This window comes from Phoenix dactylifera, chromosome 15 (genome assembly GCF_009389715.1).
Source record: "Phoenix dactylifera cultivar Barhee BC4 chromosome 15, palm_55x_up_171113_PBpolish2nd_filt_p, whole genome shotgun sequence".
In the NCBI taxonomy this organism is placed as follows: domain Eukaryota; kingdom Viridiplantae; phylum Streptophyta; class Magnoliopsida; order Arecales; family Arecaceae; genus Phoenix; species Phoenix dactylifera.
In genome coordinates this window covers 165,870-193,317 of record NC_052406.1, presented here as the reverse complement: position 1 = coordinate 193,317, position 27,448 = coordinate 165,870, and the positions used below count along the sequence as shown (strand labels likewise).

At 39.2% G+C, this 27,448-nt stretch overlaps 1 protein-coding gene across 2 annotated transcripts; it reads left to right on the top strand.

Annotated features, from left to right (window-relative positions):
- The first annotated feature begins 2,418 nt into the window (after positions 1-2,418).
- On the top strand, positions 2,419-27,439 carry LOC120113224 (protein YIF1B-B-like). 2 transcript variants are annotated; one of them, XM_039134009.1, is made up of 5 exons: positions 2,419-2,547; positions 26,094-26,276; positions 26,398-26,496; positions 26,594-26,745; positions 26,816-27,439. In XM_039134009.1, the coding sequence occupies exons 2-5, from the start codon at positions 26,118-26,120 to the stop codon at positions 27,195-27,197; spliced, it is 792 nt and encodes a 263-aa protein (XP_038989937.1). In that variant the 5' UTR covers positions 2,419-2,547; positions 26,094-26,117; the 3' UTR covers positions 27,198-27,439. The 2 variants fall into 2 exon arrangements, with proteins under 2 accessions (XP_038989937.1, XP_038989938.1); XM_039134010.1 differs by lacking the exon at positions 2,419-2,547 and adding an exon at positions 6,636-6,721.
- The last annotated feature ends 9 nt before the right edge of the window (positions 27,440-27,448 follow it).

Sequence of the window (27,448 nt, the reverse complement as noted above, 5' to 3'; positions counted from 1 at the left end):
TGGCAACTCATGCTAGCCTGTAAAATATCTGGCACAGAGGCAACGGGAGCTCCCAATAGGTACAAACTGAGCTGCGCATCAGTGGAGGCACTAAAATAGCATAGATCCACACAGTCTTGCTTCAAGCAAAAGGTTAGTCACTTTCATGGAACTGATCTACTGATTGAGGAGGATCGTATAGTATCAAACCCATCACAAAAATTGCAGCACCAATGATGCAGTATGCATTCAAGCTTGTGCCTTGTGGGATGTAAGGTAATAGCAGCGAGAGAATATAGATGCAGGACACTAGAGGAAAACAAAACCAACCTTTTAGTCCAAGAAAGGAACTTGTTTTTTGATAGCATATCATGCCATTCAAAAAAGCCAATTCCAGTGTTTCATGTCTCGTATTTGTCCATGCAATAAGCAACCTGTTGGAGTTTTTTCTTCTTTATTTGAAAAGATTTTAATTTAAAAAAAAAACCAACCGTACCCTCTAAATTTTAAATTTTAGTTGGTTCTAATATTTTAAAATACTTTATTTATATATTTTATATTTTCTTACACTTCTCCTCATATGTGGGCCGGACTTTTCTTTAATGGGTAAGCCCAATATGTAAAATTTTTTTAATAATGGGGTTAAAGAGTGGGGAGACAGTGTTCAAACTCAAGACCTCTTTTCTGATACCATGTTGAAATCACTACTTGTCCCAAAAACTCAAGTTGATTGGATGAGGTAGATTTATTTATATATTTTATATTTTTTACATTTTACTTAAAATAAAATTTTGGATGCTTTGGGGAAGTACGCTAGTAACCGTGCACAGGCTGCGGCCAAAACAATTGCATCAATCTCTTGATTTTTTTTATAATTTTTTTAAAATATTACTTTAAAAATATAAAAATTTCAATATAGCAATTTCTAGGTGCCCTTCCCCTGACACAATCCCCATATAAGAATATTTGTTTCATTTGAAAGTTTCATTCTTCTACAGGTGATGCACTTCACTTCTTTGGGTGACACGCACACAAACCTATAGCCTTTTTCAGCAAATTGGCTTCAGAAACCGGCAATGAGTGCATTTATGTTCTCAGCGTATCAGCTGTGTGCTTTGTGTCTGTGTGAGTGTGTTTGGAGGCAACAATGTAGTTCCTTCACAACCTGAACAACAATGTTAACAATCTGAGCCAGATAAATTCATCAAAAAAAGAAAGGATGTCAACTAGTAAATAATATAATAAATTTATTTATAATAATTAATATATGAAAATATGAATAATATTATTGATAAATAATAAATATAATTCATATATTAAAATATTTATTAGTAAATATTAATTATTAATAAATAATTAACAAACATTTATTAATTATTAATAAATAAATCATGGAATTTATTAATAATAAGTATATTTATTTATTGATAAATATATTTATAAAATTTATAATTAATATTTATTTATATACCAAAGATATACTAAAATTTATTTATAATAAGATATATATTTTTTAGTATATGTACATTTAATTTAAAAATATTTATTAACTTATGTAAATATATTTTAATATTTAAAATAGTCAATATTGACCGCTTTTATGTAAGTAGACCATAGATAGCTAATAAATATATTTAACAAAAAAATATCATTACTAAAATTATTTTTTCAAAAATATTGTTGAAAATTTGGTAATATTTCTTAGAGCATTACCTCCAACTAAATATAATAATTATTTTATGGTGCCATTTTTTAGAGTAATTCTTCCATTAATCAAACATGTTAAAAATTATTTTCCTTCGCATTTATTTGCAAAGATAAATGATTTTCAAAAAATTCAAAGATTACAGGATCTGACATACTCAAATCGAACGAACCCTAAAGATCTAATCGACAGTCAGAAATTATCTTTAAAAAAATATAATCGTTCTTTTTCTTAAAAAAATTGTTGAATTATTTTTTTTTCTTAACGACACCATTAAATACTACAACTATCTACATTTTGTGTTTCCATTATTTTTCTTTAACAAAGCTGTTTGCTATGCCATTGATTTCTCACTTTCTCATTCCATTGAGAACATCAGTGCAGAAGCTAAGCAGGTTAAATCTGTTATACAGCTAAACAAGTTGACTTGATCTACTTATTAAATAAGTTAAGCAGGTTGGATCAAATTATTTGCTTATTAAACATAATAAATTTAAATTTTAAATGTTATCTATTTAATAAATAGATCAGATTGAAATTTGGGATTTTCTGATTCAATTTTTTCACCCATATAGGGTATAGCAGAGGCTGAAGATATCTGAATAGTATCTTGAAACTAACCTTTTGGGATGAGGCGTTGTTACAATTTATATGATAAATATGTAGTCCAACATTTTTATAGGCGTATATAAAAGCATACTTATACGCAAAGTCTGGAAAAAAAAGTTATTTATTAACTCGTAAAATATCAATTAAACGACCTCGTTCGAAACCGCTCTAACTATAAACGTCGGCCTCCGCTTTCCCCCTTCTTTCGGTATCATCTTTGTTAGAGCTCCGATCGGGATCTTCTTCTTCTCGAGGTATCAATCTCCCCCTGATTTTCTTACTCGCAGAAGCATTGATTCATCGAAGATCCGAGCTTCGAACAATCTTTTCTTTCTTCGATGCTCTCTTACATTTGCCTTCATCCAGATCTGCGAGCATTCTTCTTCTTATATACCGAATCTTGTTTTCAAGTTATCTTTTAGTTTATCTCCATTTCTTTCTCAACGATTTGATCAGTTCTATAACAATAAGCATGAGATTTATTATGCTGAAGGACAGAACAAGAGGAATGGTTTTTTTTTTTAACTCTTTTGGATCCAAACCGCATAAATTTCCAAGAAAAAGAGGGTTTATTGTAGCAGGTTAAGAATCTAGCAGTGGATGGAATATTCATGAATTTTGATGAATGAATTGGGTGGAAAATGGTTCATTTTATGTCATATTATGTCTTTGAGGAACTCGGAAAAATGTGATTAGATTAATGCTAAGTCATGCAATGCCTGTCATTAGTAACTACGGTGGATGGCAGGAACACAGGATTTCTGTTCTGGCTTTTTTATGAATTATTGCATCTTGATTGTACCGTCTGAATCACTGGGTGAACAGTCGATGCTCCACGCATTTAGAAAGAAAAATACTTACCTGCATGTTTGTCCCTCTTGATGATAAGGTTTAAGGAGACTTCTGGTTATGTAGAAAGAATTTCTGCAGCTAAGGGCTGTCGACAGATATACTGTTGGCATAGGCAGGAGGATGGATCACCTAATTATCCATTTAGTATTTTATTTACCTTTCAAAGGCATATATGTGTGGAGTGGTCTCCGGTCAATGTTGAAGAAGCTTCACCATTAAAATGCAAAGATGGTAAGATCTATGCCACTAATGAGATATGTATATGTGGCTAATTGATATTGAGACTTCAAAACCATTTTTGATGAACTCATTGGTTTCACTCAAACCTTACATTGTAGCAAATTATTAAAAGAACATTGATGCAGTCATTCCATTTTTAACCGATTTTTTATTTGTAATAGTAATTTTCTTCTTTGGAACCATGGTTATTCAGTTTAAGCTAGCACAGCAGACAAGGTGTGTCACTTGAGTTGAGTCCAAGATTTGGCCAAGTCAAACAGTATATCAGGGGTTATGAATCTAAGCCAAGGCTAGGCAAAGGTTATCATGAAAGGTCTTATTAAGATAATGGGCATAGCTAGTTTCAGGACTAGGAATCTATTAAGGTGAAGTATAGGGCTTATGATGACATTTACAATAAGTTAAACAGGAAAGGGCTCATGGTAGATTTGAATCACAATGGATGTTGCATTAGAGGAAAAAGATTTTAATCCACTGGTTGCATAAGATTGGTTGATTCTCATGATAGGGTCTATGTGCTGAGGAAGATAAGATTTCCGGGAGCTGTTGAATGAGAATGATGCTATAAGCATATAAGAGGGAAAGGTTCATTATAGAAGGGGGACAATAGAGGAAATTCAACCAATTAAATTATAACAGCAGGGGGCAGATATAACATGGGGAAAACAAAACAAAATCTTTTAGCATGTTTTGGCCCATCAGACATAGTACGGAAATTAAACAAAGATATTTAGTTGACTTCATCAAAATATGTAGTAAATGAGATAACAATGACCAGGAGATTGGCAAATAAATGGAGGGAAAGTAGGGCTAGTAATGAAAGCTGAGCTGAATATTGGGCTGTTTTAGCTTCACTCTAATGCTAAGAGTGTGCTCAAGCCTGGCTAGGCTTTAGACAAGCTTATACATATATGTGCATGTCTAATTAATAAGATGAACATAAAATGCGGCTTAGGTTCCTCTATTGTGATCAAACAAGCATGGTAATCTGATTTCCAAGCCAAGCCATGCTAAGAGAGCTAGCTAAGAAATGCAGTTTATTACCAAGGATTTACTAAAGTCGTATGATTAATTCATTTTTCTTTTCTTTTTAAGCTATAGAAAAATTTCCGAAAGAAAATTAATACAGGTAACAAGGACTTATAAAAGCATTTTAATGGAACAATGAGTAAAGATGAAAACCTGTATATGGTTTTTCTAATATAGGAAAAGCTTATAATAGATGACCAAGAGAGATTACTTGGTGGGTAGGAGAAATAAGGAATCTCAATTGGTTATACTAGCTACATAAAACATGTATACAATAACTCTTGTGTGTTCTGTACTGCTTGTCAGCATGCTTGATGCATGAGTATTTGGTGGTGATGGGCTAACAATAGGAGTTGGCTTATGGCAGCTACCTCTTAATATTATTCTAAATCAACTTTGTTTCAATATTTGAGAGGGTGCTACTTGGTGCATGTTAGTCCTAGAACCGGTTCCAGCCCCTTACCAGCCGGAACCCATATAGAACTGGCCGGAACCGGTTACTTACCGACCAAAACCAGCCGGTAAGTGGCCGAACCGGCCGGAACTAGTCGGTTCGGTGCAGACTCGGTGCGAACTAGCTGGGTCATATTGAGCCATTCTGGTTCCAAGCCCGGTTGATGCTGTAGCAGTGTACCTGATGCTTTTTAAAGCATTAGATGTGTATTGGGAAGGCTAATGCACAATTCTTCCTACACTCGGTCGCTTCCTCTTCCCAAACTCCAAAAATAACACCGATTCAGGCTATCAGAAGAAAGATCTAAGGCTAAATAAGGTGTGCTTTCTCTCTCTTACCCATTTCCTCCTTTTTTTAGGGGGGCTTGAAAAAATAGCACAAAAATTGCTTAAAAATAAAGGAAGATCATAGCAAAATTTTTGATTTGGGCTTATTTTTTTATATGTTGTAGATCTATGGACAATCTACATACTTACCTAAAAAATTTTAATTTTTGGATTATATATAATTTTTAAAAATTAAAAAAATATTTTTAGATTAAAAAATATATATTTTTTAAATAAATAGAAATTAAAAAAATTGTAAAATCAGAAACATATTTAGGGGCATGCAAGTTACTCTCCTTAAAAATTTGGTATCCATTTATTCAAGTTTTGATGTGATCATGTGCACAGTGGCCTAAGCCTAAATTTAGAAAAAATTAAGAAATAAGTAGCCTTTGATGCATGCCCGAGGGTCTAGAAAAATATATGCAGCATTTATTGTTGGGTTCTACATGGATCTACAGGAGCCGAAGCTTGATAAGCGAGGATCGCCTTCACGACCGCCAGTTTCGTAGCCAGCGAGGCTAGGGTCAATACAAAGCAATGGCTGAGCACAATATTCCATGTATTCTTCCAATTGATCAGCCATAGCCACAGAAGAGTTTGTTATCACATGACTCCTTGTCCGAGACATCCTTTCAAGAGATATGATCGAGAGATGCTTAGACGAGGCCACTGCGCTACCCAGTCGACTCGGTCAGAAGGGTGACATACATCCTTCCAACATAGCCAGACAGAGAGGGGCACGGAGGGTAAGAAGGCAGCTGCTCAGCACACACAAAAAAAAAATAAAAGGCACCTGCAACTCTAATGGAGAGTGTTGAGGAGGAGTCAGTAAACTCAGATTCAGAAACCAGGAGCAGCAGTGATGACAATTCTGGTGGTCATAAATCTACCGGCCAGAGAGAGAATGGAGGATAGGACACCATTGTTTATGAGACATATCCATAGGGTGGTCTTCAATTCACCGGTGAGTTTCAGTTTATGCATACCACAGAGGATAGGAACCACGGTGCACGATCTGGTAGAGTCTGTGGGGATATGATTGCATATAGGAGACGGGCTCCTCGAGGTTATTCAGGAGGACACGATGCAGTTGCAGATAACTTCGCACGTAGAGTAGGATCCATAGATATATCGGGTTCTGAGTCGTATACTAGATCCTATTATCCACAGTCACAGGCAGCCTATGATTCATACGGATACGAATATGGATATGGTGCGTCTGAGGCATCTTCCGGTGGCTACTTCCCTATGCAGCTCGGAGCATCTTACGAGTCGAATTTTGCTGTCGACATATTCGGATAGACCCCTCCACAGCTGTATTATCAGCTAGAGGATATCTCTCAGAGCTAGAGCTTCAACGAGAAATTCAAGAGTACTTATAACTCGACGTGCGTTCCTTATGGGATGAACGTACAAGACTACAACGCCGTTTGGTTACCGGGATGGGCTAATGTGCCTTCTGACTATGCCGATGATCCGAATATTTATGAGAGGCATTACCACTCGACCCGATTTTAGATATCGGTATGTATGTTGGACTTTAAATATATGTAATTGACTGCATTATTTTTAAATTTTTACGTCACTAGATTTGAGGATATTTTATGTTGTCCATTTTATCATTTGTATCATTTTAAAGCAATAAGATGCATCATCTAGGTTAAACCGGAATCATAGAAACATCAAACAAATATCAAAAAGAAAATTAAATTAGACTTAAATTCATAGAAAAAGTTTGAAAAGAGTGATTACCAATTAATTTTTTTTAAAAAACTCCAAAAAAAATACCGATTCCGTACAGGTCCGAACCGGTGCCGAACTGTATCGGGCGCCGACCGGTATGGATCCCGGTGGTGGTTCGGTGGACCTTGGTTCAGATAAATGTGTGGTAACTTAATAGCTGTAAATTTATGAATGGTCACATTAGAGAATGACTGGAATAGATAGACTTAAAGGTGAGGAAAATCATTTGAGATGGTTTGAACAGGGCCAATGTAGAAATCGATGGCAAGGTGCGATTTGTGTAACCTACTCCAAATTGATGTAACAATGCCTATTTCCCATGTTTTATATGTTTATTAGTTATGTTGGTAAGCAAAAGGCAGGCTGTTTTATCTACCATAAGGACCTTGCAACGCATGCATGTTCAGTTTCTATGGAACTTAGTGCTTGAGCATCATTATATTTGTTATTCATATATAACAAAAATTACATTGTTGTTGTTAAGATACAATATTCATAGGCAAGGTGTACAAGCGAAATAAATTCAACCTTCTCATTGATTCGATGCTATGCCTTCTTTTGTAGTTATAACTTGTATACCTGATAACTTTAATAGGAAAATGGGATCAATTTATCCCTTAGAATGTTCTTTTCCATGTCTGTTAGGAAACTTTGCAACTGGAACAATTAGCAGTTTGCCCTTTTAATAGTTTTATTGTTCTATCTTTTCCTAAGGAGGGTAGGAGCCGTATCTTTCAAGAAAGGCATCTGTCCTTTAATCATAACATGTGGCTTGCTGTTTGTGACATTGAATTTCTTGTACAGTTGTTCGAAGTCCAAAGGTCAATCAATTGTGTAAAATGAGCCTGTGGAGTGATTGATTAAAACCCTATTTGATTTTGATGAGCTCAAAGCAATTGAGTATATTTCTTGTTTACTAATGAATTCAATTAAGTGTTTCAGTGAAAATCTTGTCTAAGTGTCTCAAGACTTGGTTCATAATTTTTGGATAAGTTAAGAAGTCAGCTTGAACCAAAGTCTGAGACTCGAGTCGACTCCAGAGTATCACGAGTCGACTCCAAGCGTATCAAGTTCACTGGCACGAGCTCGAGTCGACTCCCGATCAGTACGAGTCGACTCCGACTGAGAACAGACAGACGAACAGAAAGCTTCAACTCAGAACCTGTCAACGAGTCGACTCCCGAAGTGCGCGAGTCGACTCCGATGTTCACCGAGTCGACTCCAGGGTAGTAAGAGTCGACTCCAAGAGGAATACAAAGAGCAGTTTTCGGGTCTGAGATTCGAGTCGACTCCAGTGGAACGCGAGTCGACTCCAATGGTTGGCAGGTCGACTCCAAAGACAGCAAGAGTCGACTCTCAGCAGTACACAAAGAAAAAGTCAGAGGGCAGATTCTGGACTCTGAGATTCGAGTCGACTCCCGCATTACGCGAGTCGACTCCGAGACTCCGCGACCACAAAGAAGACAGAAGACCAAGTTACTGCCTCTGAGATTCGAGTCGACTCCCAGACAGCTAGAGTCGACTCCAAGGCAGCTTCACATCAAAAAGGCAGAAGACCAAGTTTCGGAAACTGAGAGCCGAGTCGACTCCGAGGAAGTTCGAGTCGACTCCAAGACTGGACGAGCCAAAAGACAGAAGATAGGGAGTTCGGGCTCTGAGCGGCGAGTCGACTCCCAGAACAGTCGAGTCGACTCGAGTGGACCAAATTCAAAAATAGATCCACGGACTTCATGGGATGAGCCGACTCCAAAAATGCCAAGTCAGCTCCAGAAGTTGGCGAGTCGACTCCGGGTAAAGACGAGTCGACTCCCAGTCTCGAAGGCAACTTTAATTCAAATCTGGAACAGTTGCCGAGTCGACTCCGGAAAAGTATGAGTCGACTCCCGCTACAGCCGAGTCGACTCTAACCCACCAACGGACACATTGTCAGGCTGCGCAGAGTGTGCAGAACGGGCAGAAAAAGCTCTCTAACGGCTAGTTTCCGTGGGGGTTGGTTTAAATAGCCACAGAGGACTGTAGCAAGGCAGAGAACAACCATTCCACTCCAAGTATTCAAGCATTCAACTCTGTAACTTGTTCTTCAACGAGAAAAAGGAAAGATCTGCATTTACTGCATCCACCTACATCTTCCCAGCAATTAAAGAAGCTCCTCCTGCATTCAAGTCGACTACATATTCAAGAGGAGACCGAAGTTTAAGAAGCCACTCCTCTTCTCCAACTTAAAAGCGTTTGAGGGCTTCTAAACTCCTTTTAGATTATATTGTCTTTCATCTGCTTTTGAGAAGCTTGTTTTTCTGTTTGTCTATTTTATTTACAACTTGTATTTGCTTGATTCAATCGGGGGATTGAATCAAGGGTATTGAGGTTAGTTGGTGAGCCTAGTTTTTAAAACCAACGTGTGTAAGGGTTTGATTGTGATCCCGGAAAAACAATCGGGGTGGTTCTAGTCGGTGAGCCTGGGAAAACCGACCGAGTTCGTTGTGAGCTCGTAAAACAACAAGTTTGGTTGTGAGCTTGGAAAATAACCGGCTGTAATCCAAGGGATTATAGTGAAATTCCCAAGTGAGACTTGGGGAGTGGACGTAGGAGCAAGGGTTAGCTCCGAACCACTATAAAACTTTGTATTTGTGATTGATTGTCTCTCTTCTTCTTTCTCTCTTATCACTCACAGCACATAGCAGTTAATTAAACAACTTGCAATAGTTTTAATTAGTCATCCGCAACGCTTTAAATATCTAAATTATTTTAAAACCCAATTCACCCCCCCCTCTTGGGTTGTCTATCTGGGCAACAAGTGGTATCAGAGCCTAAACTCTTCCACCCAAGAGTAAAAGATCGAAATGACAACCCCATTTGGATCTTCCCACATTGAGGGTCAGTCCACCCAAAGACCCCCATTCTTTAATGGATCAGACTACTCATATTGGAAGGCTAGGATGAGAATATTCATCCAAGCCCAAGACTATGAGATGTGGACCATTGTAGTTAATGGGCCATACATCCCATCCATATATGTAGAGGGTGTCACGGTACCCAAACTAGAAAAGGATTGGGATGAACATGACATGAGAAAGGCACAACTAAATTCTAAAGCTATGAATGTACTTTATTGTGCTTTAGATAGAAATGAATTCAATAGGGTCTCAACTTGCAATTCTGCAAAAGAAATTTGGGACAGACTTGAAGTGACCCATGAGGGCACGAATCAAGTCAAAGAATCCAAAATAAATATTTTGGTTCATAAGTATGAACTATTTAAAATGGATTCTAATGAAACAATTACATGCATGTTCACTAGGTTTACTGACATTGTCAATGGCCTAAAAAGCCTTGGCAAGAACTATACTAACAGTGAGCTTGTCAGGAAAATCCTTCGGTGTCTACCAAGGTCATGGGAAGCTAAAGTGACGGCAATCCAAGAAGCCAAGGACTTGAACAAGTTACCACTTGAGGAGCTTCTTGGATCCCTAATGACACACGAGCTAACCATGAAGCAACACAACGAGGAAGAGTCCTCCCATAAGAAAAAGGTAATAGCTCTTAAATCTACTACATCTAACAAGGACTTGTCTTGCAGTAGCAGCAGTGAAGAAGAAGAACATGAGGAGGATGATGGTGAGGCTCTTCTTGTGCGCAAATTCAGAAAGTTCATCAACCACAAGAAGTCCTATCATCAAAGGAGAGGCCCCTCAAATTCCTACCGCAAGGACAAAGGTAAGGAAAGGGAAAATGAGGGGATTGGATGTTACGAGTGCAAGAAGCCGGGTCACATAAGAGCTGAGTGCCCTTTACTGAAGAAGGGGAGCAAGTACAAGAAGAAGAAGGCTCTTGTCACAACACTATCCGACTCCGACTCATCATCCTCTTCATCGGATGATGAACAAGAAGAAAAGGCCAATTTCTGCTTCATGGCCAATGAAAATGAGGTAACATCCGAATCCCATCTTAATTTTTCTTTTGATGAACTTTATGATGCGTTTAATGAATTAATGATAGAATATAAGGCCATAAATCTTAAGAATAAAGAACTAAAAATAGCTAATCAATCATACCTACATAAATACGATAAATTAGTTAAGGATAAGGATTTAATCACCAAAGAAAATATAGACCTTAAGACAAGCAACCAACTTTTAACTCAAAAGACTAATACCTTAACTAAGGATAATGAAAAACTAACCAAGGAATTTTCAGAACTTAAAAACCATAAACAAATCTTAAACAAGGATCTCACAAAAGAACTTAATGATCTAAAAGCAGAAAATCAAACACTAACTAAAGAACTTAACAAATACAAACCTTTGGTTGAAAAATTTACATATAGTTCTGAAAAGCTAAATATGATACTCAATAGTCAACGAGCAGTATTTAATAAAGCGGGTTTAGGATATAAACCAAGAAATAAACAAAAACTTCTTAGTAACTTCTTTGTTAAAGCTGGAGAAACTAAAACTAAGAAAATAACCTGCTTTTGTTGTGGAACTATAGGTCATAAAGCAAATGTGTGTAATTTTAGGAAAAGTAAAACAAAAAGGAAAATTAAAAGGGTATGGGTTCCAAAAGGAACCAACTTGACTAACCATGAAGGACCCAAGAAAACTTGGGTACCTAAGATGACATGATTTGCTTGTGTAGGAGTGTCTTGCAGCCAAGGTCAACAAAAACTGCTGGTATTTGGATAGTGGCTGCTCAAGGCACATGACGGGTGATAAGGATCAATTTTTCACCCTTGAAGCTAAGAAGGGAGGTGCTGTGACTTTTGGAGACAACAACCAAGGTCACATCATTGGTATTGGTAAAGTTCAAATCACCCCTTCTACTTTTATTGATAATGTTAGATATGTAGATGGTCTTAAGCATAACTTATTAAGCATTAGTCAATTATGTGATAAAGGGTATGATGTTATGTTTAAACCATCACTATGCATTATAACAAACCCTAATGACAATAGTTTAGTTTTTAAAGGAATTAGACGTGGAAATGTATATGTTGTAGACCTTGAAGATCTTGCAAAACATAACCAATGCTTAGTTGTTAATGAAACTAAAGATAATGATGCTAGTTGGTTATGGCACCGTAAGTTAGGTCATGCAAGCATGGACACAATAACTAAACTAGTTAAAAGAGATTCCGTGATAGGTTTGCCAAAATTAAAATTTGAAAAGAATAAAATATGTGAAGCATGTCAATTTGGCAAACAATCTAGGAACTCATTTAAATCCATAAAATGTGTCTCTACTTCTAGACCTCTAGAATTATTACACATGGACCTATTCGGACCAACTAGAACAACAAGCCTAGGTGGAAATAAATATGGTCTAGTTATTGTAGATGATTATTCTAGGTACACATGGGTCATGTTCCTAGCACATAAGGATCAAGCATTTTCTGTTTTTAGGAAATTCCATAAAGAAGTAACCAATGCTAGAGATACCTCAGTTATAGCTATTAGAAGTGACCATGGTACCGAATTCGAAAATCAGTCATTTGAAGAGTTTTGTAGTAAAAAGGGGATAACCCATAATTTTTCTGCACCTAGGACACCACAACAAAATGGAGTTGTGGAGAGAAAAAATAGAACTCTAGAGGAAATGGCTAGAACTATGTTATGTGAAAGTAACCTCCCTAAGTACTTTTGGGGAGAAGCCATTAATACTTCTTGTCATATATTAAATAGAGTTCTATTGAGACCCATCATAAAGAAAACACCTTATGAACTTTGGAAAAACAGAAAACCAAAAGTTAATTACTTTCATGTTTTTGGATGTAGGTGTTTTGTTCATAATAATGGGAAAGATAATCTAGGTAAATTTGACTCTAAATCTGATGAGGGAATATTCTTAGGCTACTCTACAACTAGCAAAGCCTATAGAGTCTTTAACAAAAGAACCTTAGTTATAGAAGAATCTATACATGTTGTATTTGATTATTCTAGTGACATCTCCTCTAGTAAGAAAGTGAATTTTGATGATGATGTTGAAATTCTTGAAGAAAAGATAGATGAGATGGCATTACAAGATGATAATCAAAAATTGATTGAAGGAGCATCATCAAGCCAAGAGGCTATTGTGGATCATGGGCTAACTAAAGCTTGGAGGTATGCTCACGGGCATCCTAAGGAACTAATTCTAGATGATCCATCTCAACCGGTTAGGACTAGAGCATCCCTTAGAAATTTAAATAACCATCTAGCTTTTGTCTCACACTTTGAGCCCAAACATATAGAAGAAGCTGAAAATGATGTAAATTGGATAAATGCAATGCAAGAAGAATTAAACCAATTCACTAGAAATAAGGTATGGAATCTAGTAGAGAGACCTTCTGAATATCCAATTATAGGTACTAAATGGATTTATAAAAATAAACTTGATGAAAATGGAATTGTTATAAGGAATAAGGCTAGACTAGTAGCAAAGGGTTATAATCAAGAAGAAGGTATAGATTTTGATGAAACCTTTGCTCCTGTAGCTAGACTTGAGGCTATTAGACTATTATTAGCGTATGCATGCTCTAAGGATTTCAAACTATTTCAAATGGATGTAAAAAGTGCATTTTTAAATGGGTATATTAATGAGGAGGTATATGTAGAACAACCTCCTGGTTTTGAAAATCATCAATACCCTAATCATGTATATAAACTGAATAAAGCACTTTATGGTTTAAAACAAGCACCTAGAGCATGGTATGAGAGACTTAGCAAATTCCTATTAGAACATGAATTCTCTAGGGGAAATGTAGATACAACACTATTTCTGAAAAAGCAAAACAAAGATATGTTATTAGTACAGATTTATGTTGATGATATCATTTTTGGTGCTACTAACAATCGCCTCTGCGAAGAATTTGCTGATTTGATGCAGAGTGAATTTGAGATGAGTATGATGGGAGAGCTGAACTACTTCCTCGGCCTTCAAATCAAACAGTCTGAAGGAGGCATTTTCATCAATCAAGCCAAATATATCAAGGAGATGCTCAAGAAGTTTGATATGGAGGGAAACAAGTCAATCAGCACCCCCATGAGCTCATCATGCAAATTAGACCAAGATGAATCAGGTAAATCTGTAGATCAGAAACTGTATAGAGGTATGATAGGATCCTTATTGTATCTTACTGCAAGTAGACCTGATATTATGTTTAGTGTTTGCATGTGTGCTAGATATCAGGCTAATCCTAAAGAATCACATCTAGTTGCAGTTAAGAGAATTTTTAAATACTTAATAGGAACTAAGAATATAGGGCTATGGTACTCTAAAGAATCTAGCCTAAACTTAATAGGATACACAGATTTAGACTTCGCTGGATGTAAGCTTGATAGAAAAAGTACCAGCGGGTCTTGTCAATTTCTAGGAGAAAACCTTATCTCATGGTTTAGCAAGAAACAAAACTCGGTTGCATTGTCTACTGCTGAAGCTGAATATGTTGCAGCCGGGAGTTGTTGTGCTCAAATCTTGTGGATTAAACAACAACTAGAAGATTATGGCATTAAACAAGATAAAATTCCCATTAATTGTGATAATACAAGTGCCATTAATCTAACTAAAAATCCAATTCAGCATTCAAGAACTAAACACATTGAGATAAGACATCACTTCATAAGAGATCATGTATTGAATGGTGATGTGACACTCCAATTTGTTTGTACTGATGCTCAATTAGCAGATATTTTTACAAAACCCCTAAGTGAAGAGAGGTTTAGTGTGCTTAGGAGGGGATTAGAAGTGATTGATCCATCCTAGTGGTAGTTTCCACTAGATTCATTGATTTTGATGATTAGTTTGTGGTTAAAATAGAGTTTCTCTTCAATGATCATCAAATCAGATCTTAATTTAGTGATTTTTCCTCGTTTGGCACAAACAAAGCATGATTTTTAGGTGCATGCCAAAGTTAGAGACGACTCGAGTAAGTTTCAGAGTCGGCTCCTGAGGGAGAGTCGACTCGCGCATTTGCGAGAGTCGACTCGCATAGATGGCAGCAGAGGGGGAGTCGACTCGCATATAGTCGGGAGTCGACTCGAGGTCTACAGGCGCATAAGGAGAGTCGACTCGCGCATATCCTGGAGTCGACTCGAGGTCGAGTCGACTCGCGACTCAGTGGAGTCGACTCGCAGTCGGGATCCGACTTTTTAACCCTAGATTTGTCGTTTCGAAAACACTTCTTTCTCAAGCCGCCAATGTTCACAAGCCCTAGAGCCGACTCCTAGGTCGTCCCCAATCCTTCCCAAGGCTTTTTCCAGTCGATTCTTCACCGGTCATTGGGTTTTCATCCCTTCCTAGGTCGTCCCCGGTCGGTCCCAAGCCTTCTCCGTCGACCTTTCTCCGTCCTTTAGGTTATTTTTTATCCCGTCTAGGTCATTATGCCGCGTAAGACCGTAGTCCGGAAGAGGTCCCGACCCGAGGCCGGTCCCGAGCGGCGCTCCAAGGCGCGGCACGATCCCGCGAGGCCACCACCTCCGGCTCGTTCCCCGCCTAGGGCGGTTCCCGTGAGGCCATTGGCCGGGAAGGCCGTCACCACCGGGAGATATGTCGACTTCGACTATCTCTCCCGGGAAGGGTTCACCATAGGTGATAGGCTTAGGGTCCAGGGCTTAGAGTTTTTCCTTACATTAGACCTCCCCACTTACCCTGGCCTTGTTAGAGAGTTTTACGGTACCGTCCATCGGGGAGATGGGGGTATCGAGGGCATAGTAGCCGGTGTCCCTCTGTTCGTTACGGAGGATCTCATTGCCCACATCCTCCACCTTCCACAAGTAGGGGTGGCTCCCACACACCCTGAGGACAGGGTTGAGGCCCTTACGGCCGTTCTAGGGCATCCACCCCAGTCACCTCTAGACGAGGTATCCGCTAGCTCACTACCGATTGAGGTGCGGATCCTCTTGAGTATATTGTCTAGGTCCATCTTCCCTAAGACAGGGAGATTTGATTTTGTAAATGAGCGAGACCTAGCTCTTATGTTTTATATTCTTCAGGACACTCCAATCAACTTTCCCAAACTCATCTATAGGTATCTGTGTGAGCCCCTAGATAGACCTAGGCTCACCCTCCCATACGGCATGATATTCACTCTTCTGTTTAGGGAGTACGAGATTCCCATTTCTGAGGGGGAACCCTTCCGCGCATTGCGATGGACTGATCGCACGCGTGCAGGGACCCTACACAGGATGGAGTTTCGGAAGAGAGAGGGGATTTGGGTTAGGAAGTCATCCATCACTACACAGACCACCAGACCTTCCCCCAGTCCTGAGCCCGATTCTGACTACCCCGACTTACCAGACCTTCCATCCACTCCTGCTCCTACCACCTCCGCCGGACCCTCCTCCTCGGCTCCACCATCCATGGAGGTCCGCATTGATCCTGAGCAGCTCCGGGAGCTGCGGCAGGAGATAGTCCGAGATCTGAGGGATGAGTTGCTTCGGGAGCTCCGAGGTTCGGTGCCTACTCCCTCTCCTGCGCCCACATCTTCCGCATTGGTCCCCTCCCTGACAGCCGTGACTGACATGACGGCTGAGGTGCGGCAAGAGATATACAACATGAGGACCTTGATACAGGCCCAGTTCCACAGCATGAGTGAGGTCACGAGCACCACTCGACGGATGCGGGATGACATCGGCCGTGACATGTCCACCACTACCGCGGGGGCCGAGCGCTTGTCGAATGTGCTCATCGACAAGCTGGACGGACTGCAGAAGTCAGTACTCGAGCTGGATACGACACAGAGCAGGGCCATCCAGGCCATCATTCGCCAGCTAGAGAACGTGACCAATGCCGTCCAATCACTCGTGGAGCGCATGCCTCGAGGAGATACATCCTCGAGAGGAGGAGCCACATCCTCGAGAGGAGGAGATACATCCTCGAGAGGAGGAGCTACATCCTCGAGGAGACCGTAGCTACTTTTTGTATTTTGCTTTGACATGTATTGCTTTACGTTACTTATTGTATTCTGAAATGTACTTACATACAAATTAATACAATGAGTAGCCGCATTTTTCTTCAATACTGTGCCTTTTGATTTATGTTTGATTGTGTGTTTTGATTACCTCCTTTTTGATATGATGACAAAAAGGGGGAGAAATATGTATAAAATATGTAAAAGGGGGAGAAATATGCATAAAATATGTAAAAGGAATCAATGGAAATCAATAAAAAGATAAACTTTTAAAACACACAAATTTGTTCTTAGTGGATTCGGTACCTCGAGGCTCATTATCTCTCTTTTGGGGCTCCTAATGGAGTAATCTCCAGAATCTATTCAAGGGATATTCGGAGATTAGCTGAATCCTACTCAAGAACAAATTGACAGATTTTTCCTCTAAAAACTAAAAAAGTCAGTTCAAAAACTTCAAAGCACTAAAAGGAAATTCAAAGAATCAAAACAAAGTAGAATGCATATGTTGAGGGGGAGAATCTGAAATTTTAAGAAAGCTAAATCATTAATTATATATAAGCCAAACAATTGAATGCATGATATGAAGGCTTATATAATTCCAAATGAAAGGGGGAGCTTTAACTCCGAAATTTATTGTTTCACTCCTTTCAAGCTTGGATAAATTGAATTACCAGACATTTGAATTCATTTATGGATTTTATTTCATTGTTTATTGTGCAATTCACTTTACATATACTCAATGTTTTGTCATCATCAAAAAGGGGGAGATTGTGGAGTGATTGATTAAAACCCTATTTGATTTTGATGAGCTCAAAGCAATTGAGTATATTTCTTGTTTACTAATGAATTTAATTAAGTGTTTCAGTGAAAATCTTGTCTAAGTGTCTCAAGACTTGGTTCATAATTTTTGGATAAATTAAGAAGTCAGCTTTAACCAAAGTCTGAGACTCGAGTCGACTCCAGAGTATCACGAGTCGACTCCAAGCATATCAAGTTCACTGGCACGAGCTCGAGTCGACTCCCGATCAGTACGAGTCGACTCCGACTGAGAACAGACAGACGAACAGAAAGCTTCAACTCAGAACCTGTCAACGAGTCGACTCCCGAAGTGCGCGAGTCGACTCCGATGTTCACCGAGTCGACTCCAGGGTAGTAAGAGTCGACTCCAAGAGGAATACAAAGAGCAGTTTTCGGGTCTGAGATTCGAGTCGACTCCAGTGGAACGCGAGTCGACTCCAATGGTTGGCAGGTCGACTCCAAAGACAGCAAGAGTCGACTCTCAGCAGTACACAAAGAAAAAGTCAGAGGGCAGATTCTGGACTCTGAGATTCGAGTCGACTCCCGCATTACGCGAGTCGACTCCGAGACTCCGCGACCACAAAGAAGACAGAAGACCAAGTTACTGCCTCTGAGATTCGAGTCGACTCCCAGACAGCTAGAGTCGACTCCAAGGCAGCTTCACATCAAAAAGGCAGAAGACCAAGTTTCGGAAACTGAGAGCCGAGTCGACTCCGAGGAAGTTCGAGTCGACTCCAAGACTGGACGAGCCAAAAGACAGAAGATAGGGAGTTCGGGCTCTGAGCGGCGAGTCGACTCCCAGAACAGTTGAGTCGACTCGAGTGGACCAAATTCAAAAATAGATCCACGGACTTCATGGGATGAGCCGACTCCAAAAATGCCAAGTCAGCTCCAGAAGTTGGCGAGTCGACTCCGGGTCAAGACGAGTCGACTCCCAGTCTCGAAGGCAACTTTAATTCAAATCTGGAACAGTTGCCGAGTCGACTCCGGAAAAGTATGAGTCGACTCCCGCTACAGCCGAGTCGACTCCTGATCGCGCGAGTCGACTCTAACCCACCAACGGACACATTGTCAGGCTGCGCAGAGTGTGCAGAACGGGCAGAAAAAGCTCTCTAACGGCTAGTTTCCGTGGGGGTTGGTTTAAATAGCCACAGAGGACTGTAGCAAGGCAGAGAACAACCATTCCACTCCAAGTATTCAAGCATTCAACTCTGCAACTTGTTCTTCAACGAGAAAAAGGGAAGATCTGCATTTACTGCATCCACCTACATCTTCCCAGCAATTAAAGAAGCTCCTCCTGCATTCAAGTCGACTACACATTCAAGAGGAGACCGAAGTTTAAGAAGCCACTCCTCTTCTCCAACTTAAAAGCATTTGAGGGCTTCTAAACTCCTTTTAGATTATATTGTCTTTCATCTGCTTTTGAGAAGCTTGTTTTTCTGTTTGTCTATTTTATTTACAACTTGTATTTGCTTGATTCAATCGGGGGATTGAATCAAGGGTATTGAGGTTAGTTGGTGAGCCTAGTTTTTAAAACCAACGTGTGTAAGGGTTTGATTGTGATCCCGGGAAAACAATTGGGGTGGTTCTAGTCGGTGAGCCTGGGAAAACCGACCGAGTTCGTTGTGAGCTCGTAAAACAACAAGTTTGGTTGTGAGCTTGGAAAACAACCGGCTGTAATCCAAGGGATTATAGTGAAATTCCCAAGTGAGACTTGGGGAGTGGACGTAGGAGCAAGGGTTAGCTCCGAACCACTATAAAACTTTGTGTTTGTGATTGATTGTCTCTCTTCTTCTTTCTCTCTTATCACTCACAGCACATAGCAGTTAATTAAACAACTTGCAATAGTTTTAATTAGTCATCCGCAACGCTTTAAATATCTAAATTATTTTAAAACCCAATTCACCCCCCCCTCTTGGGTTGTCTATCTGGGCAACAGAGCCAATTTGGTACTACTGTACTTACTGATGAGGAAGCAGCTTTTTTTGTGCCTTGAAGCAGTGAAACTATAAGCCGTCCTTAGGATACAGCCTTTTATGACACTAAAACAAAATTTCATGGGAAATGTCTTCATAATTTCGTATATATTTTTCAAAAACAATATGGTGAATTTCTAGTTATCTTTTCCAAGAAATAAAAAAGCTCTTTGTATATGATACATTAGTATATTTATGCTTTACAAATTTCACATTTTGTGAGAACTAGTTACCCTTAATGGAGGTTGAAACTGGAGAGGGTATTTAGGCATGGAGAGGGGAGCATCTATTAATGGAATTAGAGTGCTTGGACCTCCTAAGAAGCAATCACTTGTAGGGTCGGAGGAATCGGTACCGGGTACCATACCGGTTCTCTGGCGGACAAGTCAGTACGAGCCGTGTCGAGCCCGTATCGAGAGAGAAAACCTGCCAGAGCCGAAGAAGGAGAAGAGAAAGAGAGAGTGAGCAGGGGAAAGAGGGAGAAGAAGTGCTGGCAGACACTGGCAGGGGGGCGGCAGAGGCTGCAGGAGGGCAGCGAAGGCCGAGGCCGTGGCTGCGGCTAAAAAAATTTAAAATTTTTTAAGTGAAGTCGGCAAATCGCTTGCCGACTTCACTTAAAAATTTCAAAATTTTTTAATTTGAAAATTTTTAAGCTGCGGCCGGTTCCTTTGTATCTGAAGAGAGAGCAATGGCCTCCGCCGCCCCCCTGCGGTCTTCTGCCAGCGTCCGCCGCCGCTCCTTCTCCCCCCTCCCCCGCTCGCTCTTTCTTTTTCTTCTTCTTCTCCAGCTCTAGTAGTGAGCCATTTTTAAAGCCGGAACTGTACTGCTGAGCCACCGCTATGGCTCGAAACGGGCGGAACTGTCTGGTTCCGCATTCCATGGCACATGACATATATTACATCATATTTGGATCATGGTTAAGTGAATTCCATTAGAACATCAATGTGTATAGAAAAAGCCATACCCTTGATAAGATACAATATAAATGATATATCATTTTATCTTAGTAACGTTGGGATTAAACTAAAATTTACTGAAGGCACAATCACTATAACAATGATGCTTTTATTGAATCAAGATTGAATTTTGTATTCTCATGAAACTTGCATATGCATTATTTTGGATTTTTGATTGTATGTCCAAAACAAGGGAATTTATAAAGAATACCTTGTTTTAAAGCTATCAGGAATTATAATTTGTGACTGTGGCTCACATATTTTAAACAAAGCATTTCCTTGTCGTTGGGCAATTTGTTGCCAAAAGTTTTCTGCTTAAGAAATGTTGGTTGTGTTATCAAACTGGATTTGTGGGATGTTTGCAAAATTTTTGTAGCTAAGTTGAAAAATCTATAGCAAAGATTTTTGACACCCTATGTTAGCTAGAAAATTACATATTTTTGTCTGGATAGAAGCATGTATCTTATGCATTGTAGTATGCATGTTGACATGTTTTATGGATAGGAACTCTAAATATGAGATATGTTTCTTGTTTGTTTTACATATTAGACCATGGTAACTGTGATATCTCATGGGACTCGCAAGTAATAGAATCATGTGTTTTATTTTCGTTGGTCCTAAATTACAAATAAATTGATTATAATCTTATAATTTTCCATTGTCAAAATGTTACCTTGAACTGTTCATTTGAACCAATATGGTAAAGATCAACTTTTGTGATTTGTAGTGGAAAATCCAATTGATATGATGTTTGCACATTTCCTTAAGAACCCACAAGTGTTTAGCTCAACCTATTCCATGACAAATAGCAAATTCCATGGAAAATAACAACAGTAGGAGCTCAAAGATTTGGTAGATCTGAATTCCAGGACTACCATTTTCTTCCTTTTGTAATATCATACGATTTCTTAATATTATAACAGGATGAAAGCCTTGTTTTGGGCTTGTCTTATATTCTTATATACATGCACCTCAAGGTTCTTCCAATAGGTCTATATTTATGTTTGTAATGCTGGGATGCACCAGTGCTGCAGAAAATTTACTCTAGAAGTGTTTGGCTATTTGCATAGCAAACCAGCAGCTCTTGTGTCTCTATTTACATATGTACTGGGATCATTTGGTGATTTTAAATGTCTATTAGCTTATTTTCCTTTCAGGACTTGGACATTGATTGGGAAAACAGAACATTTAAATGCATTTGAAGGTTATTTACAAGCGCCACATTGGATTATGATCATGCTTTTGGTTTGAGCCTTGTGAAAAGATTTTGGTCATGGCATGCCTCAGCATCTATCCACACATTGAATCTTGTTGCAGTCACTTGGCTAAATGCGAGGCATCCATGAAATTTTAATTTTAGCTCCATGAGGGCCTTCTTTTGAAGCATCCAAGCCAAAGATTGTTTTGGACGTTTTGTTTGCAAATAGAGGACAATAGGCTTTTAATCTATTGTTTCTGCCCCTCATTTGGATTTTTTTCAATCATTCAAGTCACTTTGGGGGAGGAAAGCTTGAATTGCTGGAGTGAATCTTGGCCATGCACTTTCAGATAGCTAGGGTCTGTCATGCTCTCCAATGATCTTATACCTAAACTCTGATACCACTTCTTTTATGCCCCAAACCTGACACCCGGGTCTGGAATGCGACACGACTGCACACTTCCTAGGGCAGAACTCTGGAGAATATGTAAGGCCTGAAAAATAATGATCCGTGAACAATCTTAATATCCGTGAACAATAATAATCTTAATTCATAACAAGCAATAAAACTGATCCAATTATAGAATTTAATCATCCAACCAGTATTAGTAATGCTCTATCTATTCATTCCTTCCACTTGTGATCTCAATCATAGCCAAGTACTACGCAATCTGCAGCTCTAAAAAAGAGAAAGAGGAAAGGACTTGTGAGCTTTATAGCCCTGTAAGAATTCTGAACCACTACACCATAAGTAATAAGAAAATAATCAATTAGAAATATAAAATGAATATCGATCAATACTTAGAAAGCTCAACAAATAACATGCATATAAGTTCTCATTATCATCTTTTCAAAGAAGCATATATATATATATATACATATATATATCTCAAATATAACCAACTGTTCAATAATAATTTCTGATGTCATTTCATCCGTTTTTATTAATTTAATTTTTATGTTTCTCATTGATTAACTTTCCACTTTGGACAATCCAAGATCATGACTCAGTCCAAGACTAATATACTACCATGCGTAAGCTCGTGGAGGCTATTCCTATGTGTCAGCCCATGACGCTACAAAAATCCACGTGTAAACTCGTGGAGCCTATCCTATGCATAAGCTCGTGGAGGCTATCCCATGCGTTAGCCTATGGGTGCTATCCCATTACGAGATTAGTCCAAATCATATCTTGTCCGTTTGATTTACATGCTCCTCTTGTCAAATCAGTTATCACTTATATAACGATTTTTTTTCGAATTCAAGATATCTTTGTTCATATAATCATGTTCTCAATATCTGAGAGTATAATAATCATACGAATATATTTGTACTGAAAATCATATAAAATATATTATCACATGCCAAACCAAATTTATCGATGTAAATCTTACGATGCCAATCCAGTGGTACAAACCAATAAACATATATATATATATATATATATATATATATATATATATATATATATATATATATATATATATATAGTGATGAAGTATAGAGATTCTTACCTCTACCGCAATCTAATGCAACTACAAGACTATCAATCCGCATCTAACATGTTCAGTCAATTTAATATCAATATTACACTAACTTATCCCTTATCAATTACTCACTATATTAATGAATCACTTATTCAATAATTACCTAATTTTAGAGTTCTAATATTTGAATTATCGATATTTTCTCTATTCTTCTCTAATTGAAATAAATAAAAGGCTAGGATCTTACCTCAATTTAGATACTAGAGTATAAGATCTTGTTGGTCTTCTTTCTATCCGGATGATTGTAGCCACATACAAAACCAGAGCTGACTATAAAAATAGATTCGTATAGGAAGATATACGAGGTTGGCTAGATGACAACGCTCAATTGTTCGCATCAGTTAGTACAACGTAATCCAATTCATCTGATCAAGAAATTTATATCCAATCAAGAAAAAGGTAATAGATCAAGGGTTATCAATTATGGATCTAATGCTAGCTGACAACAGTCGGGTGCAGGACGAACAAGGTCAACTAGGTAGCAGTGTTCGATGATTCAGGTCGGTCCGCTTTGGCCAATCAAATCAGTCAACTCATGAAACAAAAATCAGACCATGGTATAGATAACACAATAGGGACTAATGATGGTAGAATCCAACGGTACTTGGTGATGGTCAGGTTAAGGCTAGCGCGACGGGTGGTTGCAGTGACACTGGTCCAGGACCGTTTACTGGGGTTAACCCGAGTCCACAATTAAAACATCTGGAACCCTTTTGCTGGATCCATAGAATCATGCGAAGAGAGAAATAGAGAAAAAGATCAAGAGAGAGAGGAGAGAGAAAGAAGAGAGGAGAGAGGAGAGAGGAGAGAGAAAGAAGAGGCTCTCTTCTTCCCCAAAATAGGGGAGAGACGTTCTCTCCCTTTCTTCTCGGATCAGTGGGTGGTAGTCACCAAGGCGGCCCAACCCCTGGCGACGACGACCACAGGCGGCCCTTCAGCTGCGGCACCACCAATGACGGTGGTCGGCCGGTGCGAAGAAAGAAAGAAGAAGAAGATAAATCATGGAAGAACTTAGCCTAGATCACGGCCGATCTTCTTGAATGACTTCCGCCCAAACATAGAGGTCTTGGGAGGTGGCAAAACTCGGCCAATTCCGGCGGCCAGCAGCGACAGAACTCAGAAGAAGCCGAAACTGGGCACCCCTATTTCGGATGGTATTCCGGTGATCACCGGCCTAATCGGAACAATCCCGAAAGAAAGAGAGAAAAGGTAGTTCAAGGGGGTCGGGTCCTTACCTAGTTTTCCAGCGGCATTCGGCCGTGGCAACGGTGCGGACAACGACCAACAATCGGAGAGGAATTTGAAGAAATCCGGCGAGGATTGTTTAGGATCCGCGAGCAAGGGATTTGAGGGAAGAGGGGAGGGGCTTTATAAGTTGAGTCATAGGGCTTTCACCGTAGTCCGGTGAGTCTTAGGATTCCTCTTCCACGAGGAACTCGGGGAGGAAGAGGACTCTCATCGGGAGTCCTCCTCCCCCTGTTGCACGTTCTAGCGCACGTTGGGTGGCCCAAGCGGCCGGTCCAGACCACTCCAGGCCAGACCAGACTGGCCCAAGCTCACCTTAATATGGGCTCTTTCCAAATTTGTTGTACCGATTTTATCCAGTGGAGTACCCCAAATACCGTGATATCAGTTATTATTTATTTCACAAAGAATTAGGTCCAAAACTATATAATTGACTCTGGTATACACAAAACCTGCCAAGGTGATTCAATAAGCTAATGTTATGACGATATTAATTTCAGATGTGAGGTTTGTTTATCCTTAACTCTTTGTAGTGAATGTAATTCCAGAACTATTATCTAGTTTCAATGTCTCCAGGAAAGCTTTTTGAGGCTAATATGAAAATCTAACAGATGTCTGTGCATTCCATCCTGCTGAGTAAAGCAAGCAGCTCATCTGCTACTAATTGCCTGGACATCCTGTAGGAAGAATCTATTTACTAACCATATAAGAACTGATGATTTCTGTGTCCCTGTAAGGCACTCTTCTAGGAGAAAATCTGCTAAAATGTGTAAACTAAGCACTGTTGGATTAAAAGATTATAGAATTACTGGTTCACAGTACATGTTTCAAGATCAAGTGTCTCCTTGTAGTGAAATGGATACTGTTTCCGGACCAAAGCTAACAAAATTGTAGTTAAATGGGCAATGTCAATTTCATCATTTCTTCTACCGAACTTTGATGCAAGTTTTAGTGTTAATTGGGGTAGGCTGTTGCATAAGGCCAAAAAGAATTATACACTCTGATGCATTATCTGGTACTGGGTATTGAGAATCCTGGTAACCTAAAGGCCTTTGAATGAGAAGGAGATTCTTCTAAACATGAATAGAACATTCTTACAAAGAGTATACCAAGTAGTTTCTTGCTTGTGCTTAAACTACTACAAAATGAACTTTCTTCCTTTCTCTTTTCATACAATTTCTGAACTTTAATGTTCAGTTTCATCATGTTCATAAGAAATGTAGTGAAACTGCTGGCATGCAGTATAAATTTTAGAAATCTAAAGGGTTTGATTTACTTTCCATAAATAATACTTGTGTAGCTTTCATAGTGTTCATGTGCACAGAATTATTGCAGATATTTTAATGCAATATGACTTTCTATAAAAATTATTCTGATGTCCACTTTCCTGGAAATCTATAAATATTATATCCGTAAACATAATTCTTAAGGTTTTGTGTATAAAATTATAGATTCAGCTGCTATTGTTCGGGCTGTTCTGATTATTCTCAAACTTGAGGAACATGTGTGCTTCCAAATGGAGCGATTTTACGCTGTTTGTTTTTATTCAGGTAATTTTCAGCTATTTGACAGCAATGAATGGCAGTCTTGGTAACCAGTCTGGCATGCAAAGATCCCCACCGAACCCATTTGGAAATGCTTTCTATGGGACTGGATCTGGACTCATCCGTGGTGGACTAGGAGCATATGGGGAGAAATTCCTAGGCTCAAGCTCTGAATTTATGCAAAGCAATGTATGCTGAGGATAAAACATTCATATAGTAAAACAAATCAGTCAGTCTTTTTCTCCACTGGGTAGCAGTGCATTTACATAAAGCAAGGGGCTCACAATCACCTTCATGATTTTGTGAACAGATTAGTCAATATTTGTCTGATCCTCAGTATTACTTTCAAGTGAATGGCCAGTATGTGAGGAATAAATTGAAAGTGATCCTTTTCCCATTCCTACACAGGGTAAGGATGCTTAATTTACTTCTTTTCCTCCTGTATCTGGTCAGCTAGCTCCTTGTACTATAACTATGTCACGTGTCCTTTGATTTCCTTCATCCAGGGACATTGGACTAGAATTACAGAGCCAGTTGGAGGTAGGCTTGCCTACAAACCTCCAGTTCATGATATAAATGCCCCAGATTTATACATCCCCCTCATGGCCTTTGGTACTTACGTTGTGCTCTCAGGATTCTCATTGGGTGTTTTTGGAAGGTAAGACAAGTCTTAGACACGTCTACAATCTTTCATCATTGTGCCATTAACATGTTCTTATCCAGTGCAGATTTACACCAGAAGCATTGAGTCTACAGTTTACAAAAGGATTAGCAGGCTGGTTCTTCCACATCCTCCTCCTAAAAGGGTTGTTGTATTCCTTAGGCAGTGGTGAGGCACCATTGCTGGACATTGTGGCCTATGCCGGGTATGGATTTGCTGGCTTGTCCCTTGCTGTTCTGGCAAGGATCTTTTGGAGCTACTCATATTATTTTCTGCTGCCGTGGATATGTGTGTGCATGGCTGTGTTCCTTGTAAAGACCATGAAGAGGGTCCTTCTTGGAGGAACTAGGGGGTATGAGAAGCATTCCACCAGGCATCATTATCTTCTGCTCTTCATGGCTGCAGTTCAGTTCCCCTTGCTGTTCTGGCTTGGTAATGTCAGTGGGTAATAATTTGCTTTTCCTGGCTCTTCTGCTGATCCATGGTTTGAATGAGATATCACTTTGGTATGTGGATTCAAACTTTTATGCAATCTTTGCCATTGCATCTATACTTTTGCCTCATCATGCTCTGATGCTCATTTCATTTACTTGGGGTGTGGATATCATTCTTATTTTTTCGATTGTACTCATCATTGGAGAGCTGAATTGAATGCCAAATACGAGTTAATGGCAGGAAACATTTAAGACAAGAATGGGGC